This window comes from Symphalangus syndactylus, chromosome 18 (assembly GCF_028878055.3).
Source record: "Symphalangus syndactylus isolate Jambi chromosome 18, NHGRI_mSymSyn1-v2.1_pri, whole genome shotgun sequence".
Lineage (NCBI taxonomy): Eukaryota > Metazoa > Chordata > Mammalia > Primates > Hylobatidae > Symphalangus > Symphalangus syndactylus.
Genome location: NC_072440.2, coordinates 34372897 through 34394598, shown reverse-complemented (window position 1 = coordinate 34394598; position 21702 = coordinate 34372897). Strand labels below are relative to the sequence as shown.

At 33.6% G+C, this 21702-nt stretch overlaps 1 protein-coding gene across 6 annotated transcripts in view; it reads right to left on the bottom strand.

The window, feature by feature from the left end:
* The window catches only part of ADAMTS6 (ADAM metallopeptidase with thrombospondin type 1 motif 6), a 328215-nt gene that overhangs the window by 135532 nt on the left and 170981 nt on the right, over positions 1-21702 (bottom strand). For 5 of the 6 annotated variants that reach the window (XR_008652403.2, XM_055252144.2, XM_063623237.1 and 2 more), the window contains 2 exons: positions 14168-14314; positions 5538-5679 (listed from right to left, as the gene is read on the bottom strand). Coding sequence is in view for 5 of the 6 variants with exons in the window: in XM_055252144.2 (XP_055108119.2) it covers positions 5538-5679; positions 14168-14314 (289 nt within the window). In the remaining variant the exon portion in view is untranslated. The remainder of the gene's footprint in view (positions 1-5537; positions 5680-14167; positions 14315-21702) is intronic. The other variant, XM_055252147.2, reaches the window with a different exon arrangement.

Sequence of the window (21702 nt, the reverse complement as noted above, 5' to 3'; positions counted from 1 at the left end):
ACCAAATAAGCAACATGATTATGGATTTTTAAAAGTGCTATGAAAGAAATAAACAGTATAATGTGAAACAGAGTAACTGAGGAAAGCCTTTTTAATAGCGAATAATCAGAAGGCCTGTCTGAAGAGAAACTGGCATTTGAGCTGAGACTGAAGAGTGAAATTGAGTCAGTATGTGCGCCTTGGAATATCTTAACATGCTCCCCAAAGTACAAAAGGTTCAGATTCTCCTAAAGCAGTACCAGCATTATCAGCTATACTGAAATGTTATCACGGATGACAGAGATTCATAGAGGAAATGAAAACATTTATTGAATGTCATGTGCCAGGTAAATAAAGACAATTTGCATGCTTGTCATACCTTTCTGCTATCTGAAGTTTACAAGAACAACCTGGCTGCTGTTCACTGAAAAAAAGTGTCCAAATCTATTAATGGTCAATTTTAGGTCATAGTAATAGTTTATGGTGAACATTTTTTTAATTTAAAATATTCTGATAAAAATATGCTGTTCCATCCATCATGACACCATGTATTAGATCATGTGTTCCCATTTATGGTTCAGGATATATGGCCTACTGATAAAACATTCTTCAGTTCTACATGTAAAATAAGCAGTAACATGTACAACACACTGTTTATGCATTTATGTGCGAACACTTAAGTCCATGTAAACAGTGACAAACTTCATAGACAATAAAAATTTCCCATAAATAAACAAAGCTATGATGTCTATAAAGTTTCTTTGATTTTGCGGTCTTAAATCTACCTGTAGATGAACAATCAGCTCTTAATAATTAACAGTAAATTATGTACTGGATATTGTTAACCTATACTGAACCATTAAGTGTACTGGAAAACAATATTTGAGATATGATTTAAGTGACAGAATAAAGAAATAAAGAGCTAAAGCTGAGGCTGAGCCTTGAATTAATCTATGCTTTTTGGGAAGCAGTCAAAAGATTACCCACGGCCCCTACATTATATAGGCTCATTAGTGACTTCCTTCCTACGTTCAAACTTATTGTTATTACTGCAGTATGCTTTTTGGTAATTCAGTTTTTGTAATTCTTTTCTAATAAAAAAGAGGAGATTAATGGAAAATGGAAGAGACAACAGATTCTCCAGAGTTTTACAGGAAAGATCTTATTACTCTAAAAAGGCAAAGAAACATTTCTTGGACATACTGATACTGCTGTTTTATTTGCAATGTATTTTCATCCAGGAATCATCCAAGGCCCCTTAGAAACCTACAACAGAGCTAGCAGATATTTTCAGATGATCTAGTAAGAATCTAGCTTTGCAGGTTACTTGTCTATACTTGTATTTTACCTTGAAGACATCCTATCTTTTTATATAAGGTAAAAGAAAAGAAATTCACTCAAATCCAGGACTCAAGAGTTTCAGACATCTGATAACTTATGATCCTAAAAAATGACTTTAGAGAAGGTCTCCCGACCACCTCTCCCAAAAAAGACTGGGACAATACAGGGACTTTTGAGAATATTTTTAGTAACAGACATTAGCTGATAAAAATTAGTAACAAGTGTCTTGTGAAACAAAATACATCTGCTACCTGTGTTTCATTAACATAATTACTATTCCTAATAGAAAACAGAACTGACATCAATTAGGACTTTATTTATTTATTTATTTATTTACTTTGGAGTAGGTATATCACATTCTGTATTTTTAGTTTCCTCACCTATAAAATATTATATAATAATTATGATTTGTTTGTTTTTTGAGATGGAGTTTTGCTCTTGTTGCCCAGGCTGGAGTGCAGTGGCACGATCTCAGCTCACTGCAACCCCCACCTTCTGGGTTCAAGCCCTTCTCCAGCCTCAGCCTCCCGAGTAGCTGAGATTACAGGCATGTGCCACCACGACTGACTAATTTTGCATTTTCAGTAGAGACAGGGTTTCTCCAAGTTGGTCAGGCTGGTCTCGAACTCCCAACCTCAGGTGATCCACCTGCCTCAGGCTCCCAAAGTGTTGGGATTACAGGCGTGAGTTACCGCGCCTGGCCAATAATTATGATTTTTATCAACTCAATCTGAAGTAGCTCAGAAAAGTCACTACACAAATACCAGAAACTATATATCATTTATAGAATACTGCATTATAGAACTATATTATTCTGTATATTGTACTGTACTGTTTTGTTCTTTGTATTTATAGCCATTACAACCTCCTCACAACTTCTATAGGAATTTAAGAACACTTGAAAAATAAGAAAAGATGATATGCAAGAATAATAGTGAAAAATGTTGCCCTGAGTAAAATAAAACAGAAAAATTTTCATGTAAATTTACAAACATAACTAACATGTATATTAATGAACCTACTCACTAAGAATTCAGGCAGGATTTTTCATAACTACAGATGTAATCATTGGTAACCCAGCAATGACTACTTCATGGCCAAGTGAAAGAGATGGAAAGCTGATCACTTCTGCAGTATAGATCCTTTGGTAGTTCTTTTCTTTTTCTTTTTTCTTTTTTTCTTTTCTTTTTTTTTTTTTTTAAGATGGAGTCTCCCTCTGTAGCCCAGGCTGGATTGGAGTGCAGTGGCACTATGTCGGCTCACTGCAACCTCCACTTCCCGGGTTCAAGCAATTCTCCTGCCTCAGCTTCCTGAGTAGCTGAGACTACAGGTGTGCGCCACCACGCCCAGCAAATTTTTGTATTTTTAGTAGAGATGAGGTTTCACAGTGATGGTCTCGATCTCCTGACCTCTTGATCCACCCACCTCGGCCTCCCAAAGAGGTGGGATTACAGGCGTGAGCCACCACACCCGGCCCATTCTGCAGTTCTTTAAAATCCTTCCTGACATCATGAGAGACCCGCTAGTTGAAAGGGAATCATTTCATGATTTTTCAACACCAGATGTATCCCCTCTCAAAAATTCTAAAATGTTCTCCTAAGTCTACAGCAACTGTATTTAATGTTCATTTCAGCATGCTATACTCAGACAGCTACCTAAATCAGGGCTGGTTTGTTTTTCCCTTCAGCTGCCATCTGAAGAATGATTTGCTTACCCACTGGACTCTGACCTTTGAAGCCACTATTGTTTTCCAAAGTAGTATTTAGAATTGTTTAAAACTTTAGGGATTCGCCAGATATAAACCAGCGTAGATTTGTGTAAACTGACACAAGTTCAGAGGTGGGAGTGAATGTAAAGAATCAATTATGACTCAATACACTTTGTTAGTAACATATAGCACTTAAAAAAATAACACAATCATTTTCATATAGTATATGAATCTAGGGAAACCATTATTTTGCTACAAATCTAAGTGAAAAGGATTCACGATAAAATACTTAAAACTGTATAGGTCTGTAAGATGCTAATGTCTTTCTCAAAGTTTTCCAATTTTATTTTCTATCTATTACAGAAGTCTTTATAAACAAAACATATTAAGAATATAAGGGCAAGCCACACACGGTGGCTCACGCCTGTAATCCCAACACTTTGGGAGGCCGAGGCGGGCTGATCACTTGAGGTCAGGAGTTCAAGACCAGCCTGGCCAACATGGTGAAACCCCATCTCTACTAAAAATACAAAACAGCCAGGTGTGGTGGTGCGTGCCTGTAATCTCAGCTATTCAGAGGCTGAGGTGAGAGAATCTCTTGAACCTAGGAAGTGGAGGTTGTAGTGAGCCAAAATTGTGCCACTGCACTCCAGCCTGGGTGACAGAGCAAAACTCCATCTCAAATAAAAAGAATATAAAAGCAGAATATCAGGAACATAAAGTAAAAATATGTAATTTTGTATTCTTTATCTCATTTCAAATCAATTAGTCTGAACTGAATTAGATATATAGATACAGCAAGAAGAATTAAGTCAATTTTTTATTAATTTATTTGAGAGAGAAAAAGACTATATCATGTAGCCATAGATTCTATAAAACTGATAATATAAATTATCTAATGTAGAAATTTGCAGGTGGAGTTAAAAACCCAGTTTCCAATAGAAAATAAAAATATAGATTATTTCACTTGCTAACAAAGAAATGAGAGACATAGTACGAATAACGTAACAGAAATTTTCTAAGTTCATTTGATCATGAATTTCAATGTATTAATCCATAAGTATATATAGAAAGACTATGATTAAAGTTCGACTGACTTTTATTGAAACAAACAACCTAAGAACAAAAGAAACTAGAACCATACAAAATAAGATTAAGGATAAGCCAAAGTTTTACACAAGGTTCTACATATCATATAATCACACACAATCTTTAAATCTAGTGCACAAATATGCTGCTAAAGGCTAACAAGAATAATAATAATACACTTGTCACCTAAGAGATATTTAAGAAAATACTTCCCTTTATTCTGTACCCAAAGAGGATACATACAGTGCAATGATCCAGTACAATACTACCTTGACACTTAATTATTATTATTTCTAAAAGAGGATTTAAAAGACTATTTGCCTGAAAATAGAAATCAGGCCGGGCGCAGTGGCTCACGCCTGTAATCCTAGCTCTTTGGGAGGCCAAGGTGGGCAGATCACTTGAGGCCAGGAGTTCGAGACCAGTCTGGCCAACATGGCGAAACCCCGTCTCTACTAAAAGTACAAAAATCAGCCGGGCATGATGGTGCACGCCTGTATTCCCAGCTACTCAGGAGACTGAGGCAGGAGAATTGCTTGAACCTAGGAGACAGAGGTTATAGTGAGCCAAGATTGCACCACTGCACTCCAGCCTGGGCAACAGAGCGAGACTCTGTCTCAAAAAAAAAAAAAAAAAAAAAGAAAAAAAGAAAAAAAAAAGAAATCCAGGATTTCAACTTATTTTTTAAATCTGAATTTTTTTGGTAAGCAATTTGACATATTAAAAACCATTTTTTTCATTCACTATGCTTATATTGTGTTCTTAATAAGAACATATCCACTAAAATCTTGCTCTATCAAACTTAAAAAGAATTTTATTCATTTTCTGATGTAGACACTGTGACTTTTTTTTAAGGCAGACATGCAGAGTAAATTATGATGCCTACATTTTTTTTTCTTCCATAGCAATTTTCCCTGTTTCACTACTTGAGCTAATGTCATCTTGTTCCTGCTTGGTTGTGGTGCTGGAATGCGGGCAGTGGATGAAGCAACATGAAGTGACTTAGTACTATCAAGTATGAATAAAAGTAAAGCTGTCTAGCTAATGTAAAAATGCCCTAATTTAGCTCAATTATAAGAGTATCAGAAAAGTGGCAGAGGGATTTTAAAGCCATAACATTTCAAAAGATGAAATAAAGTTGGCATCATAAATTCAAGATTTAAAGAAAAAACACATTAAGAATTACTAAAATTCTACCTGCATCCCTCACAAGAAATCTGTAATGTGCTTAACTTAGGATTATTGAAACATTTAGAAAAAATATTGTACATATGATATCAGAAAAACTGCAGTGTCAAAAGCCATATTTAAATTAAAGATATTACTAGAGGGAACCGACATTCATCATAATTCCATCTTAACGTCTGTGTCATGGAAGAACACATATAAATGACGAAACATAAGGATGAAGACTTCTTACCCCATATTTACATTGGCGGGAAGTTGCTCCATACTGGAAACGACATTGCTCATCAGCATCATACACCTGACCTGGGGCCACAGCTGGATAAAGAAAGTCACGCTTGGGAGGCTCATTATCAAGGCAAGTACCACGGCCTGAACTGTTCAACATAAAGGATCAAAGGAAATTAGGTACTCTATGGACTATTTCAGTCACAATTATGAAACCATGTGTTGAGCTTTGTTTTAATAACTTGATGCATGAAAAACAATACATTCTCCCAATAAATAATCACATGGCAGAACAGAATAGCTTTACTGAAACCTGAATAAGAGCTCCAAATAATTCATTTCAGCACCAAGACACAATAAAATCATTTCAGACAACAATCTGAAAATGTCACGTTGGCCTTGATTTAAACTAATTTCTCAAGGAATCAAAACAGAATTTCATATTGCTCTAAGCTTCTTGTTTGTTTTTACTGAAAATATAACCACATCTGGTAGTAGAATTAAAAACATGAAATGCAGAAAATTTAAAAAAAAAAATTATGGTTGTAATCCTTAAAGACCTAATTTATATAGTTCCACCTTGGGCAGAACAATAGATGTTATGTTAAAAGGCATGTCCATAGGTTCTTGAAATATTTCACTAATAAATGGGTTGAATGACAGATGAGGCCAACGACCAAAGTTTTCCTCTCAAATATATTAGAAGTGTTTAGTCTCTCAAAAATTTCATATTTCATCTAGGATCATCAGAATTGGAAAAGAGAATGTTCTCTTCTTTGTATAATTTCTGCGTTTCAAGCTATGCCTGCACTCAAACATAATATTTTAATTCAGTGGAACAAATAACATAAAGGTTGCCAAAACCCAGACAAAATACCTTAGTTTAAAGAACTTTAAACCTTGCTAAATATAATTGTTCATTTTTATTTAGTCAGTGTGCATAAAATAGGACAGATGCTTTTTTACTTTCATTTCACATGTGAGTAAGTTAGAATTTTTAAAGAATTCCTATGCCAACATTTAAAAATTTTTTCCAACATTCCTGTCCATTGTGCCAGCACTTGTGTTTTTTTTTTTTCCCAAATCTTTTCCATCCACTTTGCCAAAGGAAAATAATTTCACAAGTAGAAGTTCCTCAACTGTTATTTAGGACAGTACAATTTTTCATTTATAGATAACTAAGAAAGAACTATGCATAACAATGACTTTGCTATTCACTTAAAAGTTTCTCATATTCTTATCATGTCAATGTGTTCTATAAAAAGGTATGTTCACACACAGCAGCAAATTAATACCTTTTAAAAACTGAACCACACTATTCCTAAGGTGATATAAAGACCAAAGAGACAGACTACTGTCTTCTTTATATCCTTCTCCTTTCTCTCATGCCCTCCTAATTTTTTAATCAATAAGAAATATTTAGATGGAACATTAAGTATGGTACTGATATAGATGGATTTTAGCACTGGCTACTACAATCATTTCATTTGTCACTGCTCAAGGTATCTAACTAACAAAGAACAACCTTTTTTCACCCAGCTATCCAGTTTTCATAACAGAACACTTTTTTATTTCCTTTTTATTATACTTTTATAAATTGACATGTACCTCAGCAAGAAAAATTACCTCTAGATGAATTTTTTAAATAATGCTTTTTTGGTTTTATTAAGTAAAATATCTTTAATCTATAAGGATATGCAAACTTCAGGCAAATGTAATGCTACTAGTAAATTTTAAATTATATATTAAGGTTAATGACAAAGAGGTCATATTTGAATAGTATAATGGAAAAAGAACCATTTTGATAATATGGATATTGGTGAGATAACTGAATTAGTAGTTTAATTCCCCAATTTTCTTCTAAAATATCTGTTTCATTTCTATTGACAATAAAATTATAAATATCTTTATGAAAGGAATTAAATATGTAATAAAAATACAATAACAAGTTAAGTACTACTATAAATCTTTTTTATGGAAAACATTTATTTTAAATTGTGTACTGAAGTAGGTATCCGATAGGCAAAAAGTATTTAAAATGGCATAACCAAAAAAGTGTAGGACATATTCACCTAAGTGACACCAGCTTTTGGTGACACCAACTTATTTTATTTAAATTTTAAAATAATTACTTTTAGTAATACATAAAATTAACCCAGAATCAGAGGAAGAACTGTGTAGATCCCAAAGAAGAGTTTAAGAATAGATATCCTGAGGAAAAAATTGTTTTCTGATGGCAAACTGGAAACTGACTTAACCCAGAGGGAAGCAAGAATAATTGCTTCATCTAAAATTATTGTTTCAATATATTAATATTAGTGGTTTTCTAATCATGGTTCACGTTCTTTAAAAAATACCAAACCAGAGGACAACTGCAATGGCCTTCATACCACCAAGAATGCCACGAACTGCAGGCACCTGTGGTCAAAACTCTCCTAAGGAAGTTTATCCCAAAAGTATATTTTTGTTTTAGTTCTTTGGAAGCAACTATTGCTTTGTATTAATGTAGTCTAGACAAGTCTTGTTCTCCCTTTCCAGTATATTTTTACAGAAGAATAAAACACCATATGAAATAAAATATAAAGGAAAACCATATGGATCTTTAAAAATGACCCAGCATTTAGAAACATGGAATAAACAAAGGACTTTTGAAATGGATTTGGCTATATTTGTACAAATTAGCAAGGCTTACAAGTCAAGTATCTTCCAGTAAAGCAAATGTGGGGATATATCTGCAAGGTGGATTTAAATTGGTTGTACATTTCTACACGTTTACTACATGTGTAGTACATTTTCCTTCTAGTAACCATATCTGGTATATACAGTAAAACCTTGATTTAAATATTTGAGGGATGGGATAGTTTTCCTGTTTTAATTCATTTGCTTTTGTTTTAAGATGGGATCTCGCTTTGTCACCCAGGCTGGAGTGAAGTGGCATGATCACAGCTAACTGCAGCCTTGAACTACTGGGCTCAAGTGATCCTCCCACTTCAGCCTCCCGAGGAGCTGGGACCAGAGGCATGCCTGGCTAATTTCTGTATCTTTTGTAGATACTGAGTCTCATTATCTTGCCCAGGCTGGTCTAGAACTCCTGGTCTCAAGAGATCTTCCTGCCTTGGCCTCCCAAAGTGCTGGGATTATAGGCATGAACCACTGCATCTGGCCTATATTTTAATTCTTAACTAAGGGTTAAGCAAGAAAAATGCTTTTTGCACTATGTTAACCAAAATTTGTCTGCTACTTTCCTGCTATGTTCAAGTAACTAAAGTCTATAGATGATAATTATTAGTTACTAATTAATTCTTAAAATAATTCTGGATATTTTCATGCCTCTGAGTCATCAATTACCATTATGAAATATTACAGATATAGGTACAGAGGTAAAAGACATAGATGTGAGCAATGTATATTTAACCCTGGGAGTGCTTTTCCTTATTTCTTTTCTATGAAAATTCTCAAGTGCTTAATTCCAGTAATATCCCTCATTTCCCCCCATCCCCAAAGGTAACTACTATTCTAACTTTTTATAATAATAATTTCCTTGCTTTGCTTAATAATTTTACTAATTATTCATCTGCCAGTTTTGAGACTCTATATAAAAGTAGTCACACTGTGGGTAGTCTTTTGTGGCTTTATTCTTTTGCTCAATATTGTGAATACGAGATACTTCTATGTTGATGTGTGTAAATGTAATTGTAGCCTGTTCATTTTTATTGTTCTTTAATGTTCCATTTATAAGTATGTCACAGTTATCTATAATTCCTCTACTAATAAACATCTGGATTATTTCCAATTCCTAAGAATTGCAAATTATGCTGATATGAACACTTTTTGTATGTCTCCTGGTATAAATGTGTAAATCTATTAGGTTGGTGCAAAAGTAATTGTGTGTTTGCAATTACTTTAATGGCAAAAACCACAATTACTTTTGTGCCAACCTAATATTTCCTTTCATAAAATATTAGATATAAGTTGTCTTATAGCTAATTGAGATATAACTATACAATTCTTACAATGTCCAGTGTTATTTATGCTACTATCAAAATTATAATAGCACTGTAGTGATATTATATACAAATCTTCTCATCAAATAATAATTTTAAACATAGATGGTTTGTATGTTGGTGTAATATGCAAATTTTTCCACTCAGAAAACATGAATCTCACTCATTATTAAATGTAGAATAGTGTTAGTCTCCATCTATGATATGTAGTTACAACTTATTATTAAACATATACTTGTCAGATCAAAATTGTACATATAAAAAGTAGACCTGTGATTATTTCCCTAGCAGCATATAATCACAACTAAAAACCCAAACCCTAGTTAATATCTACAGCAACACAGATAATTATTGAATTCCTAGACTCTTTGTTTATGCTTCTAAGACTAAGCAAAAAAATGCATTAGTTTTATAATATACTTCTCCCTTGATTATGAAATTCATAGTAAATCGAAGTATATTTACATTTCCCAAAATGTTTGCAGTATGATGAGAAAGTCATATTTTATGAATTCTACTTCTAATTTAGAGAGGTCTTATTTACATAATCCAAAAATTAGCCTTGAATATAGGAATATGAGTTAGAAGTCGGTCATCAGCAAAAATTTACAGATCCCTATGTAAAATATGCACTCATGGCTTTGTTTCCAGAACACATTAGGATGTACTCTTAATTATGATTTTAGATGTATTTTCACTAAAACAGTTATACCATAAAATATGAATTTTAGTCTATAATACAGTGGGTCAATCTAAAAAATAAATCTTTCTATATAACCCTGTATATATCTTAACAGTCTCTTAACAACAACAACAAAAAGTTAACACTTAATGCCACCTCCTATTTTTATTCCACTAAGTTGTGCTGATTCACATAAATTAAGCAAAATAGCATTGGGTTGATATCATCTATAGTAAGTCAACTGTCTTACGCACTATAGTCTCATAAACTGCTTTGTCAGTCTTCTCAATGAAGCTAATAATGCACTGCCTTCTAAGGCAAATCTTTTTCTCTCACCCTTAATATAACTGAGCTTGAAGCTTTCAAGACACAAATACTGTATTGAGAATGGTTTACCCTTTTCCCCCTATATGTAATTATGACTTATCAAAGTTACTATGGTTAGAGTAAGGTTCCCCAAATGTATCAGATAAACAGAAGGAGGAGAAACCTGTTTTGCCAAGCTCTTAGATTCTACATTTTTTAAAAAAGGTCCCATCTATAAAGATTGTTTTTTATACAACAGTCTGATGTTGACCTTTGAAGGTCATTGCTAGAGAGCAAATGTGAGTGCTTTGGTCATCTTGCTCATCTTATATCAGTTCTCTTGTAGATCTACAATCACCTTTCTTCCTAGGTCAACTCCGACTGTAACATTGCTTCTCTTAATATGTTCAGCTTCCATTCTTTCTGTGAAAATGTCTACTCTGTATTTAATTTGGAACTGTAGGAAATTTTGCTATGGATCTTTGACAGTTCAAAAAAGTTAACAGACTTTAATTTTAATAGAGCAAGAGTTGATTCACAGAGCCCCCATAATTTTTGAAAGCTTTATGAAATTATTCTGTACTATTGCTAAGTGGTGGAAAATGTATGAAAAACTGGCTTAAATTACTTCTGGCTGTCTTCCACTGCTTGGTAAATTGGCCCATAGTCATCAAAGAGTGTGAGCCATAATACCAGGTTCACCTTTCTCTATAGTCTAAATAAATAAATAAATCAGTCCCGCAGGCAGATAGGAAAGACACTACCTGCAAAGCCGTCGCCGGAAAACATCAGAAGCTGGCATAACACGTCCATTTTAACGGAAATGGGTTCTTTATTATTTAATCAGGACGGCTTCTGGGCGATTCATGAACCACTTATTGAATCACCGAGTTTAAGAAATCTGAAAAAAAATATTGGGAGTTGGTAAACACCATCTCCTGATTGATCAATAGCACCTAGTGTTTTAGAATGACACGAGAGACTTTGTATTCTATTGGCCATGGAATCGTTTTCAGTTGAACATAGTGAATAGTGAATCTCTATAAATCATAGAAAGCTCATTGTTAAAATCCACCAACATCTTTGGCCTATACAGCTACTAAGTAGAGAAAGGTATGCGTTTTGTTGGCTGGGCTGCAGTTCCTAAACAATTCATCTTTCAAGATTCTTTTTCTTGAGAAGAGAAGCTAAAATAAAATGTTATGAGCCTTTTCGAGCCAAGTATAAAACATAAATGTAACCTCAATCCCTGATCAAAATAGCACTGGATTTTAAAAAATATCACGCATAGCTGTTAAAGCAATTAAGTTCACTGCATTAATAAAAAGGAACAAAGAAATTCAAGAAAGTTACTGTTATGTCTTTGTGCTCCGGTGAACTGACCTTTTTAAAGAGCCTTGTGTTTAAAAACCCTTTATTGCTTGGTCAGATTATAATCAGATTTGTTTAGTTTTATTATTAAAGAGGAGGGAAAGCCAAGTTTTCCCCAAGTCTCTACCCATTGTGCTTCACATCTATCTTTCATTAATAGTTTTAACTTTGTGAGCATTCCCATGAGGATGTACATGAGAAATATTTTTATAAAATACAGGATAAATAAGCCCATTAGAACCCTGTCAACACTAATCATGCTTACACATACATGCAATAAAGCTTAAATAATGCTTTTTGGATCAATTCTTTTAATTAATTCAATGGAACACTTTATTGAAACTAGTAATATTTTTATGTCCCTCACCAAACCAGTGGTGATTTTTAAACTGTATTTTACCAGCAATTTAGGGATTCCCTTTTGGAGTGTCTTAGCCTCAATATGCTTTCAAGTAGACAAGATCTGGTAGGAGATCACAACTGGTCCTTGTATTTAGTATACAGAGATGGTACTAGCAAATGAGCTGTGCAATATAGCCAATGGGACAGAAACAAGATAAAGGAGAAAAGAAAAAGGTACAAAAACAAACAAACAAACAAAAAAACAACAACAAAAAAACAAGATAAGAGCAACCATCAGAAATGCACAGGAATCCTGAGCATGTTATACAGTTTGTCTTTCTGGTGATGGACATTAAGACTCCATTATAAAAACATAAGCCAAGTCAAGGGAGAAATTCCAGATCTGACTTGATGTCTAGGGAGAGTGGATCTTCAAAAATGTTTAAAATTTAGGTAAATGATCTCATTAAAACCATCTTAGAAAATGATATTGCTAATGCTTTGTATTAAGAACGACCAAAAGATACCTTACAAATGCTCTGTGGTCTACCTTTATAGCACTTCAATCAGTTTTCACTGTAGGCAAGTATAATCATATAATTTTCTGTTACTAAGATTAAAAATTATTAGGTTATAATACGGTTATCAGAAGAACTACCTTCTGAAATAAATTTCAAATTCCTTCAACTTTATTATTACATTAATTTAAAAGAGCTCATTTTAAACATTTATCTTTTGATTTGTTTTTTAATAAAGCATTGTGCTAGGTAATTTAAAGTCTCTTGTTTGTGACCTTTTAAAAATATCTCATCATAGTTTTCAAAATATATGCTCTGGCTATTAGTAGATATGAAGGAAATTTTAATAAATAATGTTACCCTATGTAACTTGTTTGAATTTTTAAAATTCTACAACATAATCATTTTAATATAAACTTTGAACACAGCCAATTTTTAAGAAGAATTTCCATTGCTGGCCTGTACTTTATGTATACCTTACTTTTTCACAGAGTATTTAATTTCTCCTCCCCAAGGAAAAAAAATGGCACAAAACAGTTAAAAATAATGGTAAAGCAATAAAACACTGAAATCTTGATATTATTTAAAATAATATTTACCATTTAAAGAATGTCTGTTATGTATTTTATATACATTATAGCATGACATATAATTAAATATATAACACCTGATGACATACACAGTATGACTTAAATTCATTTAACAACTTAGGACGCTGAAGATTAGAAAAGTTAAGGAACACGCACTTAGAAAGTCAGACCTAAGTCTATCGGCTTCCAAAGTACAATCCTTAAGCCCTATGCAAGTGAGATGTGGAAGAGCATCTGATTTTCTTAACATAGTTATACCTGAGCTAATTTGTATTCTTCACATTTAAATAACCAGACTCTTGGAATATACATTAAAGGTCGAAAAAGTTCTCAAACTGTAGAAAAATGGATCGCTTAATACATTTTCAAAAACAAATCTTTTTCTCAAAGTGTTCATTTCCTTGGTGTTTGGTTTTTTGTTGTTGTTGTTGTTGTTACTATTAGATACTTTGGCTCTCCTATAGAACTCAGTTTTTTCACCGACAAAATAAAATATGTAATCACTGAACTCAAATTTGGCCTATGTGCTATTAAATCATGCAAATCTGAATGCTTTCTGAAATTGTCTCCCATTTATGAAACAATTGTAACACTCACACCATCAGTCCCACTTATATCCTTGCTCCACTTCCTCTGTTCTATAAATTCTATATGAAGAAAAAAAATTGCCACAACGATATATTAAAGTATTTAGGAAACAGTTGAAACATCAGTAGGCCCTATAAAAGTTACTCATCATGCAAAGTTGAAAGCACTACATGTTAGGCTTCTACCAGTGGCTTACTTCTGGAGCAATTTATCATCACTCTCCAGAGATTACTTACTCTAGAAAGCTGGTGATGTAGTCTCGACTGCACGCAGACCAGGAAAAAGGATTGGTATTTGCAGTAATGTGAGCTGCCATAAGTTTTGCTGCTTCGTGACCTTTCGTCCCACAAGAATTTCCAATTCCATCATGGTTCATACCAAAACTGTTTTAATGAGGAAAAAACATAGAATAAATAAATAAGAAAAAAAAAACCAATACATCACTTATTTCCTTATTTGGCCATTTATTAGCCTTATCAACCTATGCCTTCCATCAGGATAGGCCAGATCCTCTAAAGAAATTTAGGATTAAAATTAAAGAGACTAAGGAATAAGGAATACTTCAGTGATACATGTCTAAATGTCTTTAAATGTAATCACATACTCTCACCTGTTATCGCACGTTTCAATTTCTCTTTGAGCCAAATATATTATATATCAATCCTTACTTTATAAATTAGAAAATAGATTTAGCAAAGATAAACGACCTGCTAAAGATTACACAGTTTGTCAGTGTTGGAATTGTTAGCAGAACCTGCCTTTTAACATGTTAGTGTTCATCCTACCTCACTATGCTGAATCCAAAAGCGAACTACAAGAAGATAGCTATGATTAGTTGAGTTTTAGGTTATAGGCCAAATACATAAGTTCTTTTTCTTTTTCTTTCTCTTTTTTTTTTTTTTTTTGAGATGCAGTCTCGCTCTGTTGCCCAGGCTGGAGTGCAGTGGCGCCATCTCGGCTCACTGCAAGCTCCGCCTCCCGGGTTCACGCCATTGTCCTGCCTCAGCCTCCCAAGTAGCTGGGACTACAGGCACCTGCCACCACACCTGGCTAATTTTTTGTATTTTTAGTAGAGACGGGGTTTCACCATGTTAGCCAGGATGGTCTCGATCTCCTGACCTCGTGATCCGCCTGCCTCAGCCTCCCAAAGTGCTGGGATTAAAGGCATGAGCCACCGTGCCCGGCCGTAAGTCCTTTTTCTTATTAATATTAATAAAAGGGAATTTAACACACATGTAATTCGTGGTCATTTGTACGTGTGTTTCAAAACACCTTTTGAAAACCATTGATATACTTAAGGATTATGGTTTTTCTTTATCGTGGCCTCCTTTATTTTTAAAATATTTTCTTTGTCATTTTTTTCCTGTGTTATATAGCCATGCTTAGTTCTAACAATGTGATCTAAAAAAACATTTTTACAATAAAAATCTTTTTCTGAAAAAGATATACCCACTACATACCATATATATATGTATGTGTTTATCCAATGTATGTGTATAAACAGATTACATATACATTTTAACATTTCTTCACAAGTAACCAGAAGTTTAGGTTGAATATTACTAAGAAAATAAATTTATGTGTCTGTTACAACATATATTCTAATAAGTGCACCATGATATGTGTTCGAGAAAATGTCACTAGAGTGTAAAATAGATGAGGATAGTTGCTGGAGAAAAAGTCCGGAAAGGTAGTTGGGAATAGGTAAGTACAAGATAATTAATAAAAGTAAATATTAATATGAGTCCTCTTGGCAGCATAGAAACAGGGAAGACTTGTAAGTAAGAGCAATGGAAGATTTCTGAGTCAGGGAATATGGAATTGATCTGTCTATTAGACAAGTAAGTAACTCCATGGTGGAGATCCTGAAGTAGGAAGAGAATGGAGCCAGGGGAGTAGTCAGAAGATCATTACCAACTGAGAACTGATGTTGGTCTGAACGAGGGTGCCGGATAAACAGGTAGAATTAGATTTGAGACATGCTTAGGAAGCAGAATGAATTGACTTTCCTAAGTACAATATAAAAAATGCTATAATAAAGACATATAATATGTCCTCATAGGCCAGGCCGGGTGGCTCACACCTGTAATCCCAGTGCTTTGCGAGGCTGAGGCAGGAGGATCACCTGAGGTCAGGAGCTCGAGACTAGCCTAGCCAACATGGTGAAACCCTGTCTCTACTAAAGATACAGAAAAAATTAGCCGGGGGTGGTGGTGTGCGCCTGTAGTTCCAGCTACTCAGGAGGCTGAGACATGAGAATCACTTGAACTCAGGAGGCAGAGGTTGCAGTAAGCTGAGACCATACCACTATACTATAGCTAGGGTAACAGAGCAAGGTGTCTCCAAAAAAAAATATATATATATATAATATGCACATAATATATATTTACATATAATATATATTATATTATACATATATTATATGTATATATACATATGCAATATATACATATTATATACATATACATATAATTATATACATATACAATATTATATATTTATATATAAATTATATATAAATATATAATATTAATATATAAAAATTATTATACACATATATGTATTATATATAAATATATATTATATGTAAATATATATTATACATAAATATGTATATTTTCCTCCCAGCCCCATATATGTGCATATACACATATTAGGAAGAGCTAGTAATTCAGGTGGAGGAACAAAAATAAGCAAAGAAAGGGAAATGTATGAGAGTATCCACAGCCCTAAATTAAAACATCAAATAACCTTCCAAGAACACCAATATTTGGTATTCTAGTCTGACCTCAACACAGTGGAGTAAGTCTCTTCGAATGGTCTTCAAGGAACGTGAAGGTGAAGTTTCAAGTGTGTCGAATCAGACATATATTCTGTCAAAATAATCAACTATAGATTTACATAAAGACCTCAGTAGTGTAAATGTGTAATGTTCTTTATTTCTCTGAAAGGTTGATGCTTCTGTGTTAATAACACTATGATTCTTTTCAAGTAATGATAGCTTTAAAAATACTATCTCCTTTTAGTGGTAATTTTATACGTATCCCTGTTTCATGTTAAGATAGGTGTGTAGACAGACTTAGATGGCTTTAAGAGAATCAATTTTGAGATTTTCGACTCCTTATGCACTCTTTTCTAAAAAAACTCAAGCTTCTACTTTCAAAATCCTATCTTCTGTCTTACAAAGAAAGGCGTATCTTTCACCTATCTATAATTTTATAATAGTGCATTGCCTTGGAATATAAAAACATGGTGCCAAGAAAAGAGGCAATTGAACATTTGTGTCAATGTTAAGAGAATAACTTTTGATGGTTGATTTTAATTAAACCATATCAGGTAGTTTCCAGTTCCTCACTTTTATCAGGTTTGCAGGAGCACATAATCACATAACCAGCTGATCAATGGTTAAAACTATTCTTTGATGACAGATTCCCATGGTTATATTTTGACAAATAATTCAAAAGGAGTTCAAAGAGTTGAGTGGTATTTCTGTAATAAAGTCCTTTTATCCCTGTCTACTTCTTATGTGAACAAATTTTCTCAGCATTCACATCTATAGAAATTGAATTGATGCTGAAATCCTGCCTCATTATAGCAATACAGAGATAAATGCAATAATTGAAAAAATACATCCAATTAATGATAGGTCTTCTAATAAAAACTTTACTTATGTATTTAATTATTTATCAAAATTTGTAATATGTATATATTCTTCCAGTCAGTGAAACTAATAATTATTGTAATGTAATGAACATTAAATCCAGAAGAAAATTATTTTCTTTCTGATCATAGAAACAAATTAATAAACTTTAATATACATGTTTTTGCTGTAGAGATATATAATACAGTATATAATTTTAAAATACTCAAGCATAAAATATCTTTTAAAATATATTAGGATATATTAAAATATACATTAAGATAAAGTTCTAAAGGGGAATGAGCACATTGAATTAAAAGATGGGAAAATCATGTAAATTTTGACTATAGAACCTGTTCATGTATTTTTTAAATGCATAATGATAGTTACCTAATTGCTATGGCATTTAGATTAAACTGTATATATTTAAGAGAGGGATATATCAATTCTATTTTTAAATAACAATATTTGCAAGGAAATTCTATCCTTTGCAATTACTTAGACATAAAAGGAAAAATTTTAGACATCAACTGAAAAATACACAATAAGGTACATGATTTTAAAAAATCCTTTCAGATGTATGTAAGCCAACAGATTTTAAAATCAATGAACTCAAGTACTGAAGGAGAAAATCTTGAGTTTTATTTCTATTAACAATCTTTATAGTTTGGGTGTCAGATGCAGATAGTTGTCTCAAGGATTTAGGTTTTAGTCATCTAAGAGAATATATACTTCTGTAATCTATATTTCAAACATAAGAAATCCCAGAAATGATCTGGCAATGTCAAATAGTTCACTTACAGTGACACAAAGTACAATGCAAGTTTACAACTGACATTCACGACATCAGCTTCAAAAGATCCCTTTAATAGGACGTTCAGGCTGGAGTATAAAATATATTTCCTTTTTGGCAGATGTATACGTGGAATACTAAGCAGAAGTTAGAAGCAACAAACAAGATAGATGTCTACACATTAATATGAGTGGATCTTTTTGGTGCGAGGAGCCAGGGTCTAGCTCTGTCACCAAGCCTGGAGTGCAGTGGCGCAATCATGGCTCACTGCAGCCTCGACCTCCTGTGCTCAAGCAATCCTCCCACTTCATTCTCCCAAGTCGCTGGGACCACAGGTGTGCAACACCAAACCTGGAAAATTTTTAAATTTTCATAAAGATGGGGTCTCTCTATGTTACCCAGGCTGATCTCAAACTCTGGGCTCAAGTGATCCTCCCTTCTTGGCCTCCCAAAGTGCTGGAATTGCAGGCGTGAGCCCCCATATCTGGCCTATATGAGTGGATCTTAAAAACAGTAAAAAAAATTAAGAAAGGGAACAAGATCTTTAGCACCACACCACATAAGTAAATAAAAGTTACATACACAACCTTGAATAACAAAAAAGTCTGAAGATTATTCCAGATTAAATACTCAAAAGATAACAAGTAAATGCAATGGAAACTGGATTAGGGAGAAAAAAATGCTACAGAAAGCAAACATTGCTGGGGACAATAAATGAAACTGGAGTATGAACTGTATACTAGATAATAGTAGTGTATCAATGTCAAACTTTCTAATTGGACCATTGTATGACAGCTATATAAGAGAATATCTTTTGTTCTTAGGAAATACATGCTGAAATGTTTAGGAATAAAGGATATAATGTCTACAACTTACTCTCAAAGAGATCAGAAAAATTTTTATGGATATATAAATAGAGAAAGATAAAACAAGTGTTGTAAAATCTTTACTATTTTTGAATCTGGGTAATGAACACATGGTAAATCTTTCTACTATAACAATATTTCTGTAAATGTGAAATCATTTCAAACTTAAAAAGTAAAAAGTAAACACACGTGCAAAACAACGTGCAATATTTTACGAGGATACATAGGGATTCAAATATACATATCAAATTTATCTGAGTAGCTGTCTATGAGAGGGGATAAGTGGGACTATAGAAATATAAAAACTAATACAAGTATTAAACAAGAAGGGTCCCTGCTTGAACTGATACTGATAATGATGCTGTGCCTTGAACTAAGTATAGATAAATAGAGAGAAAAAAAACTAACTCAACTCTGCTGTTGAATTTCAAAAATAATAATTTAAAAAAAGAAGAATAAAAAAAAGAACAAAGGAGTGTTTGGCAAACCTCAGGCCCACCCCAATGGATGAACAGTGGGTAACAAGAGAATATCTTCATTGCCAGTTTTATGTGTTTAGTAAACATTTCAGATTACATCGAGTTAATGATTCTCATTTGTGGAGGGTTTTAGGAACATACACAGATAGAGACAAAGAGTCAGAGGGACATACACACACATATGCACACATGGAGACAGACACACACACATATGCACACATGGACACACACAAACATACGCACACATGGAGACAGATACATATTGGGAGAGACAGTCGTCCTTGGGCCTTTTGTGATCCTCCACATCTTGCTGCAGGTGCCTGATCACTTGTTCTTTTACTCAGGCCATTTGTCCGGGTAATTTTGAGAGATGAGGTAACATCTCTCCTCTTGGACAATGAACAGGTTAATTTATTACTTGCCATAAAAGTGGTAGATTCCTTAAGCTCTGTGTTTCTCAGTTGCAATGCAAACTCACTGCGTGTGCAGCATTTATATGGGCCATATTGTGTCACTGTTGTGGAATTTGGGGCCAAGGGGAACCAATGTAAATATGTTGATGCTTATGATGCTTGCTGTACTGTAATAACATCTTTTGCCCCTGACCCAGAAATATCATGTAGCCAGCATTCATGCAGCAGTAATGGGCAACATAGACTATTAAGAAGACATGAACTCAAGGGTTGTGATTTAATAAAACTAATAATTTTGCTGCTTCATCAAGGACACTCAAGTAAAAATGGTGTGGGTTTTATTGTGACTGTATGGGAGTTACAAACGCACTGAATACTAGTATGGCTGTCTTGATTCATGCTAAGGTGTCAGCATTTATTCCCACAATTGCTTTTGCACAATCAGTGCAAATATCAATTTTTTTTTTTTTAAGGCAAATGAAGTGTTAGTACTCTTGTGAAACTAGCTTTGATCTGAAAATGCCTCAGACATCCCAGGGATCACTGCTCTAGGATAGATGTCCAAAATAAATGGTTGGGTCGTAAGTTGTGTAAAATTTCAAATTTACTGGACAATGCCAAACAGCTTTTCAAAGTGATTGCACCAATTTACATTCTCACCTGTAGTGTGTAAGAATCCTTTTTGCACCACATCTTCACCAATATTTAGTATTTTCAGATTTCTTAATTTGTGCCAAACATAGTTGGTATAATTTGCCTTTCTCTGAATATTAACTAGGTTGAACATCTTTTTATATGCTTATTGACACCTCGGATGCCTGCTTTTGTAAAGTGTTCAAGTATTTGCATATTTTCTATTGAAGTATTTGATTTTATTAATTTGTACTTCTTTATATATTCTTGAAACTGGACTGTGTCAGTTAAATGTGTTTAACTGTAACACAGTAGCAAACACCTTTTCCTCCACTGTGCTGTTTGCTTTATGGTATCTTTTGATTAAACTCTTAATTTTAATGTGGTTGAACTGGTTAATCATACATTTCATGTTCCTTATGTCTTGTTTAAAAAAATCCTTCTTTACCCTAAGGTCATGGGGATTTACTTCCATATTATCTTCTGAAATCGTTAATAGTTTGATTTCCACATTTAAGTATTGCTGGATCCTATGTTAAAAGTATGCTTAGTTTTGTAAGAAACGGCCAAAGTGTCTTCCAAAGTGGCTGTTAATAATAAATTTTTAAGCCTATCGGTATAGCTTGACACTGAATTCCATTTTTACTGGTTATCCCACTGAGCAAAAAGTATGTTTTATATTTCATTTTATTCTCTGTACCTAGCATATAAACAGTCTAACAATTGGTGATGAAGGCTTAGAGGTTTAGTGAAGTGAACTGAATCTCAGTGGAGGTCGATTTATTTCATTTGGATAAACTGAGGAGACTCACGAGGTTAAAATGCAGACCCAATCAACAGTCTCTTAGAAAACGTGGGATCCAAAGGATCTGCCACGAATTCCATTTTCACTATGATGAACTTTGCCCTTTTTTCTGCCCGTTTGTTCCTGCAATTACCATACAGAA